Source organism: Schistocerca cancellata, chromosome 3 (assembly GCF_023864275.1).
Source record: "Schistocerca cancellata isolate TAMUIC-IGC-003103 chromosome 3, iqSchCanc2.1, whole genome shotgun sequence".
NCBI lineage: Eukaryota > Metazoa > Arthropoda > Insecta > Orthoptera > Acrididae > Schistocerca > Schistocerca cancellata.
The window spans coordinates 280,383,357-280,405,076 of record NC_064628.1 but is presented as its reverse complement, the minus strand read 5'-3'; the positions used below and the strand labels follow the sequence as shown (position 1 = coordinate 280,405,076).

The 21,720-nt window shown below is 38.4% G+C and overlaps 1 protein-coding gene across 1 annotated transcript in view; it reads left to right on the top strand.

Annotated features, from left to right (window-relative positions):
• Window positions 1-4,168: 4,168 nt before the first annotated feature.
• Window positions 4,169-21,720, top strand: part of LOC126174941 (protein spartin) — a 130,699-nt gene continuing 113,147 nt past the window's right edge. Inside the window, exons 1-2 of the mRNA XM_049921398.1 lie at window positions 4,169-4,432; window positions 17,882-18,012. Of these exons, the coding sequence (XP_049777355.1) occupies window positions 4,301-4,432; window positions 17,882-18,012 (263 nt within the window). The 5' untranslated portion in view covers window positions 4,169-4,300. The remainder of the gene's footprint in view (window positions 4,433-17,881; window positions 18,013-21,720) is intronic.

The window sequence follows — 21,720 nt, the reverse complement described above, 5'->3', positions numbered from 1 at the left end:
AATTACTTCCTCTGGATCTGCGCAACCCACACTGCTACCGTCTGACCGTATAACGTCAGCTCTAACCTCATACACGCTGTAATCTACGTGCTTTTCTACCAATCGTGTCCGGCTATCACTAAAATTTTCGTAATCTTTCTCCTTAATACTCTCGCAATGTTTAAAACTGGAGGTTTGCGTCGGATGGGTCGGCTACTTCTACCACTATAACTTTCGGTAAAGTCTGCCGGTTAGGGCCAGAACTTTCCGTTACTACTTCAACATCCAACTCCTGCGGGACGAAACATGACGAATCTTGCTCGTGCTCCCCATTAACATCAACTATTTCTAGTAAAGTCTGCCGGTCAGGGCCAGAACTTTCTATCACTTCACAAATACTATCTTCCTGTGGGACGAGACGCGGCAAATCCTGCCCGCGCTCCTCATAAACACTTCTCCCGTACAGGCCCCTATAATCTCTTAGTTCGTCGTATAAGCGACCGAACTGCCTTAACCAGACCTCATCCCTCTCTGCATCCCCTCGCTCAATGACGAACGTGTTATCCGATATCTGATCTTCTCTCAACAATTGCGAATCATTCTTAAACTCAATCTCCATTTCCGCTGTGGGTGTTACAGCTGCCACTTTATAATCGTTTTCCGGAACACTACTTAAATTGTTCTCACTGACAGTGAATGTATTTTCTACCGCCGTGTGTACAGCTGATCTACTATTTGTGGGCGCACTCCTTTCTCCTAACACTGGCACACTCTCCCGCCGTTGAATATTCCATACGGAACTTTCATAACGACGACACCTGGGATTTCTCCTGTTATTGGGCCTCCAAAATTTCTCCACGCCCGGTGCCGTCACCGGCGCGGCTAATGGCTTCCCTGTCTCGTTCCAGTAGATCTGCTCCCCGGACGCTGCTGAGGCGGCTTATCGCACCCTCTGGCGTTATTACTATCCTGTGAAGCCCGTATCACGTTAGTATGATACTGGTTTCCGTCATTCCTGTTATTATTTGCATTGTACCGATTGTTATTACGGTCCGAACCATTATTGTTATTGCTGCCATGGTTGCGGTATGCATTATTCCCATGGTTATCGTTGTTGTGGTTGCTGTAGTACCCGTTGTTGTTACCCGGCCTCTACCACTATCGCGATTATTGCGCCAATTGTCCTCGTCCTCAACTCTTTCCAGGAAATCATTGATTGTCCTGTAATTGCTACCTATGTAGCGTTTTGTATCATCTGGAAGCTTCTTGTAGAGTTCCCAGACTATTTCGGATTCCGTGCGGCGATCACGCAAATATTCCAACTTGCGGATCCAGCCCTCACAAAACTCCTTCATCGAGCCGCGCGAACTCGCATCGAAAGGCCTCGATACGACATATTCGCGCCAGACACTTTGCTGTTTTTGCTCTGACCAGTATTCAGCCAGAAACAAATTTTTAAACTCGTCAAAAGTCAGGTTCGTAATGTTAAGGTTTAAGCCCCAACGCTTGGCAACACCAGCCAACACATCAATAACTGCATTAATTTTTCTCTCATTAGTCCATGATCTGGGTAAAACCCTTTCACAATTTTTAATGAAATCCGTCGGGTGTGTACCGCCTTTTTTCAAGGGGTCGAACCGCTCCTCTTTCGTCAACAATTCCTAACTATGTGCACAGATTGGCACGTAGCTCTGTTTTTCGCCGTTTCTTTTCTAATTCCGACAGTCTCGTAATTACTTGGCAAGTGGTTGTCGCAAGCGTTTCCACTTCCCTCTTTTTCTCTTCGCAGGTATTAGCCTGCTTCGTCACTTTGGTATCTAATTCGGATACTAAAGCCTTTAAAGTTTCCACCTTCTTTTGATCCTCTTTTTTCACGAATTGAATTTGTTCCGTCACCTTATTCTCGATGATCGGAGCAACTGCTTCTCCTACACTTTTCTCGATTCTGCTAATTTCGGAATAATAACGAGTATTTATGCTCGCAACTTCCGCCTGAACGCCTATCATTTCCTGTTTAAGATTACCGATTTCGGTATTAATCACAACAATATCTTGTTTGATTTTATCAACTTTTGTGTTAACAACTCCAACATTGTTGTTAACAACATTAATAGCTTTGTTCTGATTGTCTAGCTACCGTTCAATTTTTTCAGACTGACTCGTGATTTCGTTAATCAAAACATTCAATAAATCAGTTAAATTCCCGGAAACTACCGGTTTTACCTCTGTAGCGGCTTCCTCTTTAATTGTCCCCCCGTATTCGTCATCAAGGGACTCACATTTGATTTTCACTTCCGATTCCGAAACATTTTCTAAAGTTTGGAATTCCATTTCTGCTTTTTGTTGCGTTTCGGCGGTCGCGTCTTTCATGCTAGCCGCCTGCCCCTGAACAATGGGTTCCGCGGTGCGCGTTTCCCACTGTTCGACCGACTGTTCCGTATCCAAGTCGACCAAATTTTGGTAATTGTTGCCTTCACTCATTTTAATAATTTTCAGTATGAATGCCAAATCTCAAATCTAATTAGGATTCCTCACACTAATATTCTCGCTGACGTATCGACCATTTCGTAAAAAGTACTTTGTTACGAGATTTGCACAATGCAAAATTCGTGTCCAGAACAACCTCAAATCCGAAGATTGTCCTGTCACCAGGTCGCCACGTGTAACCTCCCCCTCACTTATCGAACTTAATGACAGTGAAAAATTGAACCGCGTGTACGTAATGGAAATTTGGGAAAAGCAATCGTCACCGAAGTTAATCTGTCGGTAAAGAGGGAGGAAAGGGTTACATCTAAATGAAAGGAAAAATGCCAATGAAACTGGTGGAAATTAATTTTGAAAAGGGGTAAAGTTAATAAAGAAAGTAAATGTGCGGCCGTTACGTTAACAATTAACTAGCGGTAATTAGATATTTGAGATTTGGGGGAAATTACGGTCGCCAGTCCTAAGGACAATTACTACAGTAAATGAAAAAGAAAGGTTATTACACATATAATTAGCACTTGAAGCTAATCGCTTCAGATCGCTGGTAACACCTGGCAGAGAACTGCCCAAGACCGTCCCACTTGGAGAAGACTTCTGAAAGCCTACCTGAACCCACGACTCGAAGAGGCCACATCATCTAATGATTGAATTGGCTGATGATGATGATGATATATATATGTGATTGTCTGTATGTGTGTTCTGTTGTAGTGAATACATGCACCGTTGGTCGGACACAGGGCTGCTTTGATGTTACGGTGATCTGCTCCAGTTGCTGCAGACGCTGTATCGAAACTGAAGGTGTTAATCAAAGTTGCAGAGAAATATTTGTCTGGACTCTGTTGCATTGCAATCTGATTTGCCTTCAGTTCTTAGAAACACTGGTGGCAAAAAAAGAAAGATCCATGAAATCAATTCTTTTCCGAAGAAAGCATCAAATTATTTAATTAGAACTGAATTTTCCTGTCGGGATTCGTCTCGAGCTGGTATTCATTAATAGATCACACTTGAGTATACGTCGTTTGTGGAAATAACACGTACCTTTTTGAAAGGAACGAATTTTTATTGGCCTTAGTGTCAATGAAATTCTTCTCGCACATGAACGAGCGATTCTCTATCATATATTCAGATGTATATACAAATTTCCTTCAAAATCTCGCAATGGCGTCGATTTGTACTACACAATAAAGAACAGTCTCCTCTCTCACGAAATTAAAGTTTAACAAGAACAAAAGCTTACTATCTAAGAATTAATGTCTAAGCCATGGAGGTAAGAATCTCCATGTTCTAAGCGCACCACGCCACAGAGTAATAAAGAATAACTTTCTCTCTCTCTCTCTCTCGTACTGTCACATTAATGCATAGCAATCTTATTACATGATACATCATATATATCTTAGTTTTTGATTGCGATTTCTGAAATCTATTATTTTGCAAGAATACAAGAAGACTTCGGTTAGCAGACACGCACTTTACTGCTGGATAATCTAAATGACTTATTACGAAGTAAAAATATGGATTTTCGTGCCACTTTCTCCCGTATTCAAAGTGCCTTGCCAGGCCACTATGAGCACTGTTGCCGTTCTCTTGAACTTCAGTTTTGGTATTCTGCGCGGTATGCACGAGATGACGTTTTGTTGACGTACGATATGTTGTATAGTGGATCAGCGATAATTCTGTCAGAGATCACTTATATTTGCTCTGACATGCACATTTGTGTATTTTGATTAGCAAGAGCGCAGTGACTTCGCTGTGTGTCAGCGCAGTCGCCTCATCCACAATTGCTGTCAAGGCTTAGCGAAAGTGTTGTTTACATTGTTCGTTTATTACTGATAACATAATGGCTGTGTATCATGGTGATACGAGAACCGATTGGCCTATGCTGTTTGCTGAATTAAAACAGTACCATGACGAAGCGTATCGTGTGATTGACACTGCTATAAAACTGGAAGAGGAAAGAAAAAACAGAGAGGTAATTATAGGACAGGAAGATAATGCAACGTATAGAGAGTACGATGAGTTTGACAGTATGATGCCGAAAAGCGAAGTTCTTTATTGTGAAACTCGCAGTTTGTTAACACTTCAAATGATAATGCTAACAGGCACGTAAGTTTTTAAACAGAACCGATCGTTGTTCGATAAAAATTATAGATTTATAATGCGCTCAACTAGGCTTTGCTGCTGCAGATCAGGAACATGCCGATACCACCATTCTGCTTTGACCCATGACATTATGAAAGGACCATCCTAATCCAGTATGGGTAAAGTACGTGTCATAACATGAATTGCAGTTATTCTCCTAATATCAAATTTGTTGTCATTGACAACCGACGTTGCGTGTTGCCAGCTTCAGTCCAGCACACTACAGTGAAGAAGTCAATGGAATGTTTATGAGATACTCATTGCTTCATTATTTTGGTCAGAGACCATAATTCATTGACACCATTGGGTAACCGCATGAGCCATATTCGGAGTTCTCTTATTGAACATCAGTTCAGTTGATTAGATGTGATACTGGTCAGGCAAAATGTCAATTTTTGTCTTGCAGTTTGTTATAGCTTTTACATAAAATAAAAGTTCTTGCTTTATGATACAGCGTAGTCTTCTCTGAAATAACTAAGTGGTTCTGTGTGTGTGTGCTGGTGTTATCTGTTATAAATAATTATGTTACATGTTAGGCCTATGTGCAGTTTGCCAAGTGGTGCTAAAGCAGTGCACCATTGGCTTCCAGGTGCACTTCAGGTCAGACGCTGGCAACAGTGAATGAGCTGCCAGTGTGGACAATACGTGTACTTGTCTGCTGTGGCCAGCATTAAATGGACAACCAGTAGTGTGTGTGCTTCAACACTGCAACTGAACTGATGTTTGTTTACAACAGCAGACTGTTTACATGTCACATTGAGAGCTGTGATTTGTCGGCTTAAGTTCTAAGGCATGAAGTGTCAGTTTGTTTAACAACAGCAGACTGTTTACAACAGCAGACTGTTTACATGTCACATTGAGAGCTTTGATTTGTGGGCCTAAGTTCTAAGACATGAAATGTCAAATAACAAGAAATTTTAATTAGACAATGCTTCTCCGATGTTGTGCATTAGAGCATCAAGGAAATTACGGTATGAGAGCTCACAGTAACAGTGACAAAATCATGGGGGTAATTTCAATGAAGCTTCAGATGTTCTGTTACCATGCTTATTTCCAATTGTAATTTAGAGGTGGGAGTCTGTTAAACATAGACATAGAATGTTTTGTGAAATGCCTGTAACATGTACCACAGGAACATTACTTATGAACTGGCAGTGACCTCCAATGTTTTCCAGTGTCGCCATGCCTAAATCCAGTGTGATGCTTCTAAATGCATTTTCCATAGAAATTGAAGAGTAGAGTTATTAATATCTTTTTGCAATGAATGGTTTACATATGGGCGTGTAGAATTACTTGGAACATTATTCCATGTGCCATAAATTCATGTAACTATGCAAAATAAAAAATTTAAAAAAAGTTTGTGCAGTGGCACTCAGATGGAAACATGTTGAACTCGTGCATCTATAAAAGTGTATAATGTGTGATTGTGTGCTGATTTGATGGTATTCCACTTGATCAAATGAACAGTTTTTATGGATAATAAAATAAGGAAACGTGTTTGGGTTCAGATAAATGGAAGAGTATTTGCATAATTCTTTCATCCTTAATACCCTCACGTGGATAAACAACTCCCTATGTATCTGCAGCCATAATCGACTCTAAATTGCCTGACCTATTCATTCTTGTTTCTGTTCCTTTTTTTTCCACTGCTATGAAATGCTTGTTTCTTCCTCAAATATAGCTAACCCACAGTTGTGTAGTTTTAACAGATATTGTAACGGCTGCTCACATATGGGACTGCTTCCACGCGCTCTCAACCAAAACTCACTGTACTGCTGAGAATCCCGTGTGTATGTGCGTGCGTGCGCACATGTGAAATGATTTATTGCTTTCATTATTTTGTACATTTTTTTAACATCCTAGAGATTTTAGCTTAAATAGTCTAACTGAAGGCCTAAACTTCTTAACTACTGCAGATATTGGACTTGGATCAACCATACTGAAGATTTACTACAGTTGAACTTGGTCTTTTTATTGACATAATAAGCTACATGATTCTCTCTCTCTCTCTCTCTCTCTCTCTCTCTCTGTGTGTGTGTGTGTGTGTGTGTGTGTGTGTGTGTGTGTGTGTGTGTGAATAAACTGTGACTCACATTTATTAATCACTGCCAAGGAGCATCACATAAAATGAATAATATCAATTTACACCACTGAACATATGAAACACTGCAACCTCTCAGAAAAAGACAACCTGTAATATAATTTTACTGTCATTTGTTGCTAAATTTTCGTATTGGAACACCCTGAAGTCTTGATTGTGACAGAGTGATCTGTTACGCAGCCCGAGGTCTAGGTTAGGTGGCAAGGAGTGACTTTGCGAAGCCAATGAATGTTTAAATCTGCGCCATTTTGAAAATGAAAGACAAGAGACACACACACACAATAATTAGCCATATGTGCCATCTTTCCTTCTGCTGGGTGCAAATCTTTGCTCACATTGTCCTTTTGCTGCACACCTCATCCTTCTGTATTCCCCACCCTTCAATCTTTAGTCTTAACCCTTGCAATCCCAAGGGGAGGGGTACTTTATGCCCACTGTTTGAAAATATTGTAATCTAGTCTGTTTTTTCTTATGTTAAAACTGAAAAATGTTGTTTTTAATGAATTGTTTTAAATTTTTTACTTAAAACAACCCAAAAATTTAAGTTGCGATAGTAGTGTCACATTCTCCAGTAATGTCATATTCACTATTTTCAGGTGCAGGAGCTTCCTTACCCATCAATATTTCTTTAAAATTTATGATGTTAGTAAAATCCGACAACAATTACTTCATTAAATTTTTTTAGGGTGAGTGTGAAGTACACCCCCTTCCCCCCAATTGGTAATCTGCATTATGGATATTGCATTGGTATTGCAAGGGCTAAAGTCTTCTGTTAATGTTCCAAACACATTTATGTATGGTTTAGCTTTAACATTTTCAGTTATTCAGTTGTGTGCTGAAATTGAAATGAAATGATCGTAAGGCATTGTTGGCCAGGAGGCCCCATGCGGGAAGTTCAGCCGCCGTATTGCAAGTTCTTTTTAGTTGACGCCACTTTGGCGACTTGCGCATGTCAGTGGTGATGAAATGATGATGGGGTCATTCCATATCAAATCACCCAATAAAAAATAAATTTTAACCCACCTCCTTAGATTTTCATGAAATTTGGCTCAAATGGTTCTAATACCATCCTGACAACACCTGCAATATTTTTTGCTGTATCTCTTACAGTTTTTTTTTTTTTTTATAAATTTTTAAAGTTTTTATGTTTTGCGTTTTCTGAACCTTGGGAAATGGTCAGTTTAATTTGTATTCAAAACTTTAAATTTGCTTATCTTAAAAACTCTTTTAGATAACATCATGAATTTTTGCAGCAAGTTTATTTATTATACATATTTGAAGATAAAAATGATGCTATTAAAATACATTAATATTTTCTATGAAAAAAAAATATATATATGTATTTTTTTCTTTTTTTTTTTTCACGGATGTTTTGTTTTATAAGAATTGCAATATCTCGAGTCTCAGACCTGATAGAATGCTCAAATTTGTTTTATTTTACTCTTAAACATATAGGCTACTTGATACAACAAAAATAATGATGGCTTTTTAACATGTTTATTAATTATAGTAGATTACATTAGAATTATGTACAAAGATAGTTTACTTACGACACTTATGTATAACCCAACTGATTGCTTGAAACATTGAATTTTTTGAGTAATTTTGTCTTTTTAATAAACATTAATGCTGATTCAAACTGTTTTTCCACTTCATCCAAGAGCTTTCAGTTCTTTTGATACAGTCTTTTTTGAAGTAATACATTCTCCCAGTGCCGCTTGATTGAGGTGCGTCTACTACACAGACTATGTGCTCCAAAGGCACTATGCAGGAATCTTCTCTTTCAGGCCAATAAAATGATGCAGCGGGTCCTGAAGGATGTAGAAATAGAATTTCTGCATCTTCTTCATCATTGAATATTGTTTTTTACCAGTCCAAAGTACCAGTTACCATCATAATTTGCAGCCACATAGCAATTTATGGATGGTTCAACACGAACCCAATCAGAAGAAGAATGGAAAGAAAAGACTAAGGAGGGTTTTACACTATCTGTAGTCCTTCTAATTTCAAGGTTGTTTGTTGGAAGTGGTTTGAAGTTATGAAAACTTCTAGTTCCAGGAATGGTTCGGGTTGCTGAAAAACGTTTTCTAGTTTTAACCGTAGCAAATCAGCTTCTTTTTTGTCAATAAAGTGGAAATGAATGTTTTCAATATTTTTTTCACAAAACTTATACACATCGATTGCTGTCATTATTTGTTCTTTGTCTGAAAGCTGTAGACTGGCTTTCCTTAAAATTCTTTTAATAGTTCCTCCTAGGCCATCACAAATTGACTTCCCATGACTTGTTGCAAAAAAAGAGTGTTGGGCCTTCAAATTAAAGTCTCTCAAGTGTTCAGTCAAATTTTTAAAACTGTTTCTGTTTTTGTACTGCCCAGCACAACCATCTGTAAAGTAGTGAACTGAGTCAATGTCAGTATGATGTAATGACAGCCACTTTGTAATTTCTTTTTGTACAAAGTTAACAAAACCAGTGTCATGTTCTTGGTCATCACTAATAAAACAGTGGTTGGAAACAAAAACATTGTTTTCCTCATTTCTTAGAAAAACTCCAACTGGGTGTAGAGTACAACCACCTCTATTCCAGTGGTAACTTTGGATCTCATTTTGTATAACAAAGGAATAATTTTCACTGAAATCCATCACAATAATCGCTGTTTTGGGTGGCGGGTCTTCTTTCAATCTTTTAAAGGCTGCTGATTGGGATTTTGCTATAAACGAGTGTGGGGTGAGCTTTTCCAATGACCTAACCAATAAAGAAATGTAGTCTTCAACACTGATAGACTGTTTGATCATTTCTGTCCTGTCTGTGTTAACCCATTGACTGATTACAATTTCTTCTTCTAAATCATAATCTTCACTTAGTTTTTCAGTTAAGCACTCTGTTAGCGCAGTATTTGCAGGACAGCTGTTGCAATGATGTAGCATGCAGTTTTGGTTTTCTGTGTTGCACACAAGCATCTTAATTAGGTCTTTATAAGATTCTTCAATTTTCACAGTATCCAGTAATAGTTTAACATTCTGGTGGATACTGCATACACATACAGTGTGTGTGCCTGCAGCACCAGCAAGGATACACCATTTAGGTCTCAAGAAACAAAACTACTTCTACCTCGGGATTCTCCCATTTGAAATAATAATAGAGTTCTCTCAAGTTACACAAAATGAGTCTTTTTTGCATGTACACATTTTTTTGAACACTTACTTTGTCTTTTGTTCCAGGTAGCACTCTGGAACTTTCATCCTTTTCATAAAAATCTGTTACAAGTCTTACTGTATTTTCAGAAAGAGTTTTACCTTTTTTTGGACCAGGAGTTTCCAAAATACCCTTTTCAGATTTTAGCTTTCTAGCTTGTCGCACCATGTACTCACTTACATTAAATTCTTTCATCACTTTATTTCGAGTCCAAGAATCTGGAGCCAAGGTCAGAATCTGGATTTTTCTAGATCTCCCAACAGATGAAATCTTCTCTTTCATAAGAGAAATCATTACATCAAAATCCTTTGCTTTCTCAACCACACTTTTATCTTCTTCGTCATCATCAGAACTTGGTGCATCATATTTTAATGCTTTTGAAACCACCTTTTTTGCAGTCTTTTCAATACTGCTAACCTTCCTTTTAAAATAAGACCCTTTACTTTGTTCTGACAAGCCATGAAGCTTTATCGGTGTTAAACCTAAATAATCAAGAGCAATGTTTGTTTGTACGAGGGATTCATTTCTGGATTCCAATGATTCTAATTCAACCATGACTTCATCATCTGTTTCACTTTCATTGACTTCAACTCTTAATTTTTCCTCACAAAAGTTACGACATGTTGAGCAAAGCTTTTGTCCAGGTTTTATGCTATTATTTTTTGTCAGTAATTGTTTAGAAAGATCCAAGCCTACACTTCTCAACGATTTTTTGATGGGCTTTTTGTGTTTTTTTAGTGGGTCTACACATGTTGTTTGATACTTTTCAAAAACATTTAAAAAGTAGTAGCTGTGGTGTGAACATATATTCTTAAATTCACACAGATTAATTCCAGATCGTAAGTGGATCAAATCTTTTTCTTCCTCACTCAATTCTGATACCGGTTGTAACTTTTTTGAAGGTGTGTAGGTTGTTTGGAAACAGTCAGATTTTTTAAATAACCCTACACTACAGGTTTGAATATCTGACATACTGATTTCACTTTTGGTCTGATTATTGTTCTGGTTACTTTTATAGGATATTGGAAAAGAATCTCTGTAAACTAAGCAACCGTACTTACTGAGAGTTCGAATAAACTTAATAAAATACTATTCAAGCACTATTTAACACTGTAATAATTTTTTACTTCAAAACACAGGAGTAACAATACAAAATCCAAGTGTACGTTGTTACTCCAAGAAGACAAAAACTTATTTTCGGTGTCTAAGTCACTTGGCATTTTTTATTTTTTAAATATAATTAATATTATTTTAAAAATTAGATAACTATTAAACACGTTAAAAAGCCAACATAATTTTTCTTTTATCTAAGAGCCTATACAATTAAGAGTATTTTAAAACAAATTTGAGCTTTCTATCAGGTCTGAGACTCTAGATATTGCAGTTTTTGTAAAACTAAACATCCGTTAGCTAAAAAAATAAAATAAAAAACTTATAAATTTTTTTTCATTTGGAAGAATTTAATATATCTTTATGGTAATTTTTTTTTTAACATTTAGATATAATATACAAACTTATTCCAAAATTTCATACTGATATCTTGAGTATTCTTTAAAATACAAATTTTTTTAGTTGTGAGGACACGTTTAAGTTACAATTTCCGACTGCTGAAACAAAGCCAAATCTAAAAACTTTAAAAATTTATAAAAAAAAGAAACTATAAGAGATAGAGCAAAAAAAATTTTACAAGTGCTTTCAGGATGATAAAAGAAGTAATTGTACCAAGTTTCATCAAAATCTGACATGGTTGGTGTCAAGGCCTGGGTGACTTGACATGGAATGACCCGATGAAGAACACACAACACCCAGTCAGTTATGCTACTGCACCGTCAGAGGTGACATTTACTCTATTTATGCACCTGTGTGCCATTGTGTAATATATTTTTGAGTGTTGTTCACCAGTAATGTATCTTCTTTGATTGTGATAACATTTTTTATCTTTTGAAAATAACTTTCCTCCACGAGATTCACATAATAAAATTTTGAACTCTTCCTTTTCAGTATTTTTCGGAGCATGTATACTAAATTCTCCTTCCCTGTATTTACCTTTTCTTTTTTACTGAATGCCAGATCTTCAGTGGAACTGCTTTATCTTCCGATCTCTATGTATATAGCAGTTTTGGGTCTTTCCTTTAGTAGTGATATATCTGAACCGTCTCTGCAAATCATTTGTACTTACTTAGCTTGTTGTTGTTGTTGTTGTTGTTGTGGTATTCAGTCCTGAGACTGGTTTGATGCAGCTCTCCATGCTACTCTATCTTGTGCAAGCTTCTTCATCTCCCAGTACTTACTGCAACCTATGTCCTTCTGAATCTGCTTAGTGTATTCATCTCTTGGTCTCCCTCTATGATTTTTACCCTCCACACTGCCCTCCAATGCTAAATTTGTCATCCCTTGATGCCTCAGAACATGTCATACTAACTGGTCCCTTCTTCTTGTCAAGTTGTGGCACAAACTCCTCTTCTCCCGAATTCTATTCAATACCTCATCATTAGCTGTGTGATCTACCCATCTAATCTTCAGCATTCTTCTGTAGCACCACATTTCGAAAGCTTCTATTCTCTTCTTGTCCAAACTATTTATCGTCCATGTTTCACTTCCATACACGGCTACACTCCATACAGATACTTTCAGAAACGACTTCCTGACATTTAAATCTATACTCGATGTTAACAAATTTCTCTTCTTCAGAAACGCTTTCCTCGCCATTGCCAGTCTACATTTTATATCCTCTCTACTTCGGCCATCATCAGTTATTTTGCTCCCCAAATAGCAAAACTCCTTTACTACTTTAAGTGTCTCATTTCCTAATCTAATTACCTCAGCATCACCTGACTTAATTCGACTACATTCCATTATCCTCATTTTGCTTTTGTTGATGTTCATCTTATATCCTCCTTTCAAGACACTGTCCATTCCATTCAACTGTTCTTCCAAGTCCTTTGCTGTCTCTGACAGAATTACAATGTCATCGGCGAACCTCAAAGTTTTTATTTCTTCTCCATGGATTTTGATACCTACTCCTAATTTTTCTTTTGTTTCCTTTGCTGCTTGCTCAATATACAGATTGAATAACATCGGGGAGAGGCTACAACCCTGTCTCACTCCCTTCCCAACCGCTGCTTTCCTTTCATGTCCCTCGACTCTTATAACTGCCATCTGCTTTCTGTACAAATTGTAAATAGCCTTTCGCTCCCTGTATTTTACCCCTGCCGCCTTCAGAATTTGAAAGAGAGTACTCCAGTCAACATTGTCAAAAGCTTTCTCTAAGTCTACAAATGCTAGAAACGTAGGTTTGCCTTTCCTTAATCGTTCTTCTAAGGTAAGTCGTAAGGTCAGTATTGCCTCATGTGTTCCAATATTTCTACGGAATCCAAACTGATCTTCCTCAAGGTTGGCTTCTACTAGTTTTTCCATTCGTCTGTAAAGAATTTGCGTTAGTATTTTGCAGCTGTGGCGTATGAAACTGTTAGTTCGGTAATTTTCACATCTGTCAACACCTGCTTTCTTTGGGATTGGAATTATTATATTCTCCTTGAAGTCTGAGGGTATTTCACCTGTCTCATACATCTTGTTCACCAGATGGTAGAGTTTTGTCAGGACTGGCTCTCCCGAGGCTGTCAGTAGTTCTAATGGAGTGTTGTCTACTCCCGGGGCCTTGTTTCGATTCAGGTCTTTCAGTGCTCTGTCAAACTCTTCATGCAGTGTTGTATCTCCCATTTCATTTTCATATACATTCTCTTCCATTTCCAGAATATTGTCCTCAAGTACGTCGCCCTTGTATAGACCCTCTATATACTCCTTCCACCTTTCTCCTTTCCCTTCTTTGCTTAGAACTGGGTTTCCATCTGAGCTCTTGATATTCATACAAGTGGTTCTCTTTTCTCCAAAGGTCTCTTTAATTTTCCTGTAGGCAGTATCTATCTGACCCCTAGTGAAATAAGCCTCTACATCCTTACATTTGTCCTCTAGCCATCCCTGCTTAGCCATTTTGCACTTCCTGTCAATCTCATTTTTGAGACATTTGTATTCCTTTTTGCCTGCTTCATTCACTGCATTTTTATATTTTCTCCTTTCATCAGTTAAATTCAATATTTATTCTGTTACCCAAGGATTTCTACTAGCCCTCGTCTTTTTACCTACTTGATTCTCTGCTGCCTTCACTACTTCATCCCTTAGAGCTACCCATTCTTCTTCTACTGTATTTCTTTCCCCCATTTGTGACAATTGTTCCCTTATGCTCTCCCTGAAACTCTGTACAACCTCTGGTTTAATCAGTTTGTCCAGATCCCATCTCCTTAAATTCCCACCTATTTGCAGTTTCTTCGGTTTTAATCTACAGCTCATAACCAATAGATTGTGGTCAGAGTCCACATCTGCCCCTGGAAATGTCTTACGATTTAATACCTGGTTCCTAAATCTCTGTCTTACCATTATATAATCTATCTGATACCTTCTAGTATTTCCAGGATTCTTCCACATGTACAACCTTCTTTTGTGATTCTTGAACCAAGTGTTAGCTATGATTAAGTTATGCTCTGTGCAAAATTATACTAGACGCCTTCGTCTTTCATTTCTTTCCCCCAATCCATATTCACGTACTATGTTTCCTTCTCTCACTTTTCCTACTCTCGAATTCCAGTCACCCATGACTATTAAATTTTCTTATCCCTACTTAGCTTATTCCAAAGAAAACATATTATCTAATTTACCTTTATAGATGAAATAAAACTTAATTCACTAGCATTATTTATAGATTGTAATGGTAACATTTTTATTGAACCATGCAATCACTAACATTTTATGTACATCCACTATCTGTTTTCAGTAAGCTTTCTACACCCTGATACTTGCATCTGTTGTACACTCTATACTACAGCTGCTGCTTGATACGGTCGTGTGACCTCACTTTTAATGCACGACTTGTTGCCCCCTGTCTTTTGTAAAAGTCCTTACTGTGACTGCTCTACTGTGTTTTGTCTTCAGTCACTTTACTTTTGCTAGGAGACTGCTTCCACTTTTCTTTCTTCAATGCCATTATGGATAAATATGAAATTGGTCATGTGCACTACTTCTTGTACTTCAGTGATTATTTACAAGTATTTGCACTCTTTATTTTCAAGGTTAACAGTTTCACTGAAAAATATTTTCTGCCCTATATGTCAATGGAATCATCAGCATTTTTCCTACACAGTTCCCTTCTAATCAAATTTCAGAGGTATATTGCTGTGGATTTCTTGTCACTCATAATACAGTAATCAGTCCACAATATTACAATTCTGATATTGCATAACATTTCTACCTCAAAGTCATATGCATGCAATGTCTGTTCAAAAAATTCTGGAACTTTGTTCACAAAATTTTTCTACAGTTACCCCTTACTTATTGTGCATGGTCTCCTTCGAAATACTCTCCTTCTCAATTGCTATACCATTTCCAATGCCGTTTCCATTTTCGGAAGCAGTCTTCATACGCCTCTTGCAGGATTGTGTCAAGCTACATCAGTGAATTTTCGTTTATCTTGTCTGTCATTACAAATATTCATCATTTCAGTGAGGTTTTCAGTCTTGCAAAACAGAAAAAGTCCGCAGAGGCCAGGTCTGAAGAGTACGAAGGAGGAGGCAGCACAGTGATTTCGTTTTTTGTGCAATAGTCATACACCAAAAGGGATGAATGTGTGGTTGTGTTATCATGATGCAGGGGCCATGAATTGTCTCATCAATTTCAGGTCATTTCCTTCTGACATTTTCTCGCAGGTGTTGCAACAAGTCATGATAGTACTATCGATTAACAGTTTGTCCCTGTGGCATGAATTCATGATGAACTAATACTTCAAAGTCAAGGAAAACTATCGCCATGACTTTGACATTTGATCTGACCTGACCTGATAAGCTTTCTTTGGTCAGGAGAACCGTTCCCGACCCCTTGTGAAGATTGAACCTTGGGTTCAACATCATAACCATAGACCCACGTCTCATCACCGGTTACGATTCTCTTAAGGAGCATCTCGTTCGCATGTGCAAAATCCGAAAGTTCTTCAGAGGCTGTTAGGTGAAGGTTTTCCTGGTCTTGACTTATGAGCCATGGGTAAATGTGGCGGCAACACGGTGCATTCCAAGATGCATCAGGATTTCATGGCATGATTGGACTGAAATGTTACAATCTCTTGGGCAGACTGTCTTCGATTGGCACGCACCATTTCTTTGACGTTCCTGACATGAGCTGCTTCGATAGATGTCAAAGGGCATCCTGAATGAGGGTCATCCTTAAATTCTCTCGGGCCATTTTTAAACCATGTGAATCGTTTGTAACACTGAATACAGCTTAAGCACTCATCACTGTAGGCTTCCTACTTCATTTGGTTCGTCCCTATAAAGGTTTTCTCGAGTTACACACAAAATTTAATGCATAAGCATTGTTTCTGTAGCTGTGTCATCTTGAAAATGCAAACTGTGTGACACAATATTCTACTCAGCACAGCACTGAACAGTAACTAACAGACATCCAACTATGAAACTTCCGGCAGCTACACATTAAACACAGATGTGTGTAGGGATGCCAATCGCATTTCGCTCCAACATACCATTGGCACGAAATTATGAATGTTCCGGAATTTTTTGAACAGACCTCATACCTACTCCACATGGCACTGTATGCTGTGTGGTGGAGGGAATGTTGTATACCACTGGTTGTTTCTTTTTCTGTTTCACTCGCAAATAAAGTGAGGGAAAAATGACTATCTATATGCTTCCATACAAGCCCTAATTTTATTTGTCTTATCCTCGTGGTCCTTACATGAAATGTAAATTGGCAGCAGTAGAATTGTTCTGCATCAGTTTCAACTGCCGGTTCTCTAAATTGTGTTTCTGAAAAAGATCTTCATCCTCCCTCCAGGGATTCCCACTTGAGTTCTTGAAGAATCTCTGTAATACTTGCATGTTGGTTAAACCTACTGGTAACAAATCTAGCAGCCTGCTTCTGAATTGCTTCAGTATCTTTTTGTAATCTGATGTGGTGGGGATCCCAAACACTCGAGCAGTACTCAAGAATCTGTTGCACTAGTTTTCTGTATGCGCCCTCATTTACAATTAAACCACACTTTTCTAAAATTGTCCTAATAAACCGAAGCTGACCATTCACATTCCCTGCTACAGTCTTTTGATGCTTGTTCAATTTCCAGTTGCTTCTATTCCAAAGATTATAAATTCTAAGCAGCACATTTGCCAGCCAAGGGATGCCAATTGAAATGTGTCCTTTGTGTCATTATTTATACTGTTGCTACAAACACTACTTTGCTGGACTGATGTTGCTGTGAATGTTTGCTAACTGAAATAATGTCCCAGAGGTTTAGCTCTGGCTGCTCCCTCTCTGGCTTGCAACTCATTGAATCAACCACAAAAGCATTTAAAAAAGTGTCAGAACAATTGTTGTTTATTTACACATTTTTCCCCTTTGGTCTGTCACACCATACATTGCTTATGATAACCAACTAACTGTGTTTGATGCAGCCAACAAATGTCATGCTGCAAAAAATAATGTGGGAGAAAAACTAATCTCACTTAATAAAAGATACACTTTAACAAAGATAAATTACAGTCTGACGAAAAGCTATGCCCTTTCCATTAGAGATGCTACTTTCACATAACAATATGGTAGAGCCTGTGTGGAATATGATACGAGTATTATGCAGAAACTGTGTCTCTGGTCTCATAGTGAAGAATGTGTGCTGTAGTGGGAGGGGGAGGGGTGGGGTGTGGGGGGGGGGTGAGGGAGAGAGAGAGAGAGAGAGAGAGAGCAGGGGATGGGGGTAGAGAGGGAGGGTGCTTGTTTATTTGTTTGCTGGTGTGTGCGTGCGCGACACCCCCCCCCCCCCCCCCCCACACACACACACACACCATCATCATTTTTAAAATTTTTCTATCCAATAGTCAGCAGAATTTGTTGTGGAAGAGGTTATATGAATTTTTCCTCTCTAAATGTTGCAGGCAGTTGAAAGGTATGAACAAGGTCTAATCTTAATAGATAGAGCACTAAGTATTCAGCTCGACTGTCCGCAGAATCCAGACTTTTCTTGGGAAAAAGCATGCATGATGATGCAAAAAATGAGGAAGACCAGGTTAGTGTGAAAACTCGTGTTTCACATAAATTGCTAATTATTTTTGTAATTGCTCATACATATGGATTAGTTTTTTATTTAATATTTGCTAGATCTGAATGATGACTTTGTGTTCTCTGATGTAAAAGTAGAATTTCCTTACTGAACATGAAGAAAAAAAATGATGGATTTTTCAAACTTTTCTACAGTTTTTGTTGCAATGCTGAATTTCACTGTCAAAGTCGAGGCTTTGATAACAAGTCAATGAAAAAATAGGGTAGTGAGCTCCAAAACTGGAAATTGAGGTCCAAGCTACTGAATTCCACTTGTAGATATTGTGGGTGTTCTTGTAGTTTGAGATACCTTGAGATATTGAAGGGAGAATGCAAAACACACTGTGTTTAATTTAATATCATGAGTTCTTTCTTTTTGATCAGTTTACATTAGGTGTGTTTTTTCTGTATTGGGGACTGTTTAAGATGACTAACCCCATCCTAAACTACAGGGGCCAGGGACTGCCATGCAGTAGAATGGTGAAATTTTATGTATCATAGCATATGAACATTTTATCTTAACTGACCAGATGATGACAATAAAAGCAGCTCAGGTTCATGGTGTGGTCTGTGCCACTGATTTTTATGACTGTTGCAGAGAGTCAGTCGTTAGTGAGCACTTGCTACGTACTAGTTTCTCTTGATAAATGGGCTCTGTCTGGGCTGAAAGGATATTTCCGTGGACTTTTATATGATGCAAATGGAAGTCATAGATCAGCTCTTGAACATTTCCAGTGCTTCATACGATTTATTAAATACACCGGCAGAAAAAAATCACAGCACTAAAAAATAATTAATGCAGAGTAATGAAATTTCAGGAATACATATGTCTAGGTAACATATGTAAGTGATTAACATTGCAAGATTACAGGTTAATGTAAGCATGAGATATGTCATTGCAAATATGAAATGCTGATATACAGGGTGCGGCAGTCAGACCTGCGTTTATTATTAGTGCGCGGAAGCATTGGAAGTAGTTGGGGAAGAGTAACAAAGGTCACCACTGCGTTCCCCAACACAAAGCATTTCAGTTGCCATGGAGCAGTGGACTAAGCAACAACAGTCGTTTGCAAAGTATTCTACAAAAGTGGTAGTTTTCTAGCTGCTCAGCATCATTTCCAGGCGTGTTTTCAAATTAATTGTAATAGTTTGGTGCCTTCGGTTAACTCAATAAAAACTTGGGTCGAAAACTTTCAAAACGTTTGTGAAATAACGAGGAAAAGAGATTGCAGAGCGAAGACAATGCGTACTCCTGAGAATGTGGTATGTATAAGAATTGCTGTGGGCAGAAGCCCCTGGAGATCAGCACATAGACAGAGTGTTAAGCTTGGAATTTCTGACAGGACTGTCGGAAGGATTTCGAGGTCGGACTTACATCACCACCCACACAAAATCCAAGTGGTTAATGCTTTGAGTAATGACGACTTCGTGGAGCGACTGCTTGCCCTTGCCCCCCCCCCCCCCCCCCCCACCTCCCCCCCCCCCTCCCCTCCTTCCCGTTCACCTGACCTTACAGCTTGTGAATTTTTATTATGGGGTTACCTTAAGAGAAAAGTGTACGAAGAAAGACTTCGTAATGGTGGTGATCTCAAAGCAAGAATCCGGCTGGAAACGAGAGAATTTCTCAGGGTATGCTCCGTCATGTGATGGACAGCTTCGTAAATCGCCTGCGAGAATGCCGTGATTGAAGAGGACCTATTTTGCTGATGTTATTTTCAAACAATGAAAAAAAAAGTGTTGATGTTTCTTAAGTACTTTTTAATGTAAAATAAGATTGTATGGTATCTGCATCTGTGTTTATTTTACACTCATTTAAAAATTCAGGTTTGACTTTCGCTCCCTGTATTAATAACCTGTGTAACTGCCAGAATGTTGAATGCAAGCATGTATGTGCTGTTTTGTACGGGTGCCAGATGTCAGTTTATGGGATGGATTTCCATGCCTGTTGCAGTTGGTTAGTCAATACTGGGAGGGTTAATGCTGTTTGTGGGTGACACTGGAATTGTTGTTTGATGATATTCCATATGTGCTCGAATGGAGTCGGATCTGGTGATGAGCAGGCCAAGGCAATGTATCAACACTCTGTACAGCATGTTACAACAGTGGCATGTGGGTGAGCATTATCCTGTTAGAAAGCGCCCCCTGGAATGCTGTTCATAAATGGCAGCTCAGCAGGTTGAATCACCAGATTGACATACAAATTTACAGTCACTGTGCATGGGATAACCACGAGAGTGCTCATGCTGCCGTATGAAATAGCAGCCCAGACCATAACTCCAGGTGCAGGTCCAGTGTGTCTAGCACGCTGACTGGTTGGTTGCAGGCCCTCAACTGGCCTCCTCGTAATCAACATACAACCATCTCTGGCACCGAGGTAGACCCAGCTTTCATCAGAAAACAAAACAGACCTCCACCCTACCCTTGGATGAGCTTTTGCATGACAACACTGAAGTTACAAATTGGCAGTTGGTTTGGGGTCAGTGGATTGCATGTTACAAGATGTTGGGCTCGGAGCTGTCCTTGAAGTAATTGATTTGTAACAGTTCATTATGATACTGTGGTGCCAAATGCTACTCACATTGCTGCTATAGATGCAGTACAATGCACCAGAGGCATACATTGAATACCATAGTCTTCCCTCTTGGTAGTGCCACGTGACCTCACAATCTCTTGACCACCACTGCCAGCAATCATGTATGGTGGCTACATTCCCATTAAGTCTCTGCAGTATTGCGGTAAGAACATTCAGTCGCAGAGAGAACGTCCAGCTTCTTGTAGCCTTATTACGCAACCTCATTCAAACTCGGTGAGGTATTGATAATGGTATCTTTGTTGCCTTGAGCACACTCTTAATTGACATCAACTCACCAAGTCCAGTCTCAATGGCAACTAACACTCATGACCATTACAGCACATGCATAAAGTAAACATGATTTGCATCCTTTCTAGCACACTCTTATGTGACTTATAACCATTTACATAAGCACAATGCTATACACACATTATGTGCTGCATCTAAATATTTTATGAAATTTCAATAATCAGAATCGAATTTACTAAGGTTTTTCTTAGAACTTTCTATTTGTTAATTTTATGATTCTGTAATACGTGAGTCAACCATAAGCATTCTGGATTAGACATTATCATTTACCCAAAATAGGATATGGCTACATGAAATTTCAAAGTATTGCGCTCTTGAAAATGAAATAGCACAGTAATTTGTCATTTACAGGCAATTTAGTTATTTGAAACAGTGTTACATAAAGAATAATAACTGCAAAAGGAATAAACACAACCATAAATATAAGACAACATAATAAAAGGTGCATTGTATTGAGTAATACATCATAGACTGTGTATCACATAATACATCAATCGTTTTGCATCATGATCATAAGTAATGAGATGTATCATACACTCCGGTATTTGAGTTTCAATTTGTTACATTACAATCCTCACCAAATGTGACCTGTAACTGAAAAAGTTTCACAATGGATGTGTCTTATTCAAATATCCTGGATGGGTTTGCCAAAAAAGGAGAGGTGATCATGAGAAAAAGTTTGAAAAACCAATTAAATGTTAACATTCTGAGAATCAGTGTGCTGAATGTCAGAACTATGAATGTGGTAGAGAATCTAGTAACTCTGAAAATGAAAATATTAAGACATGCCCTAGA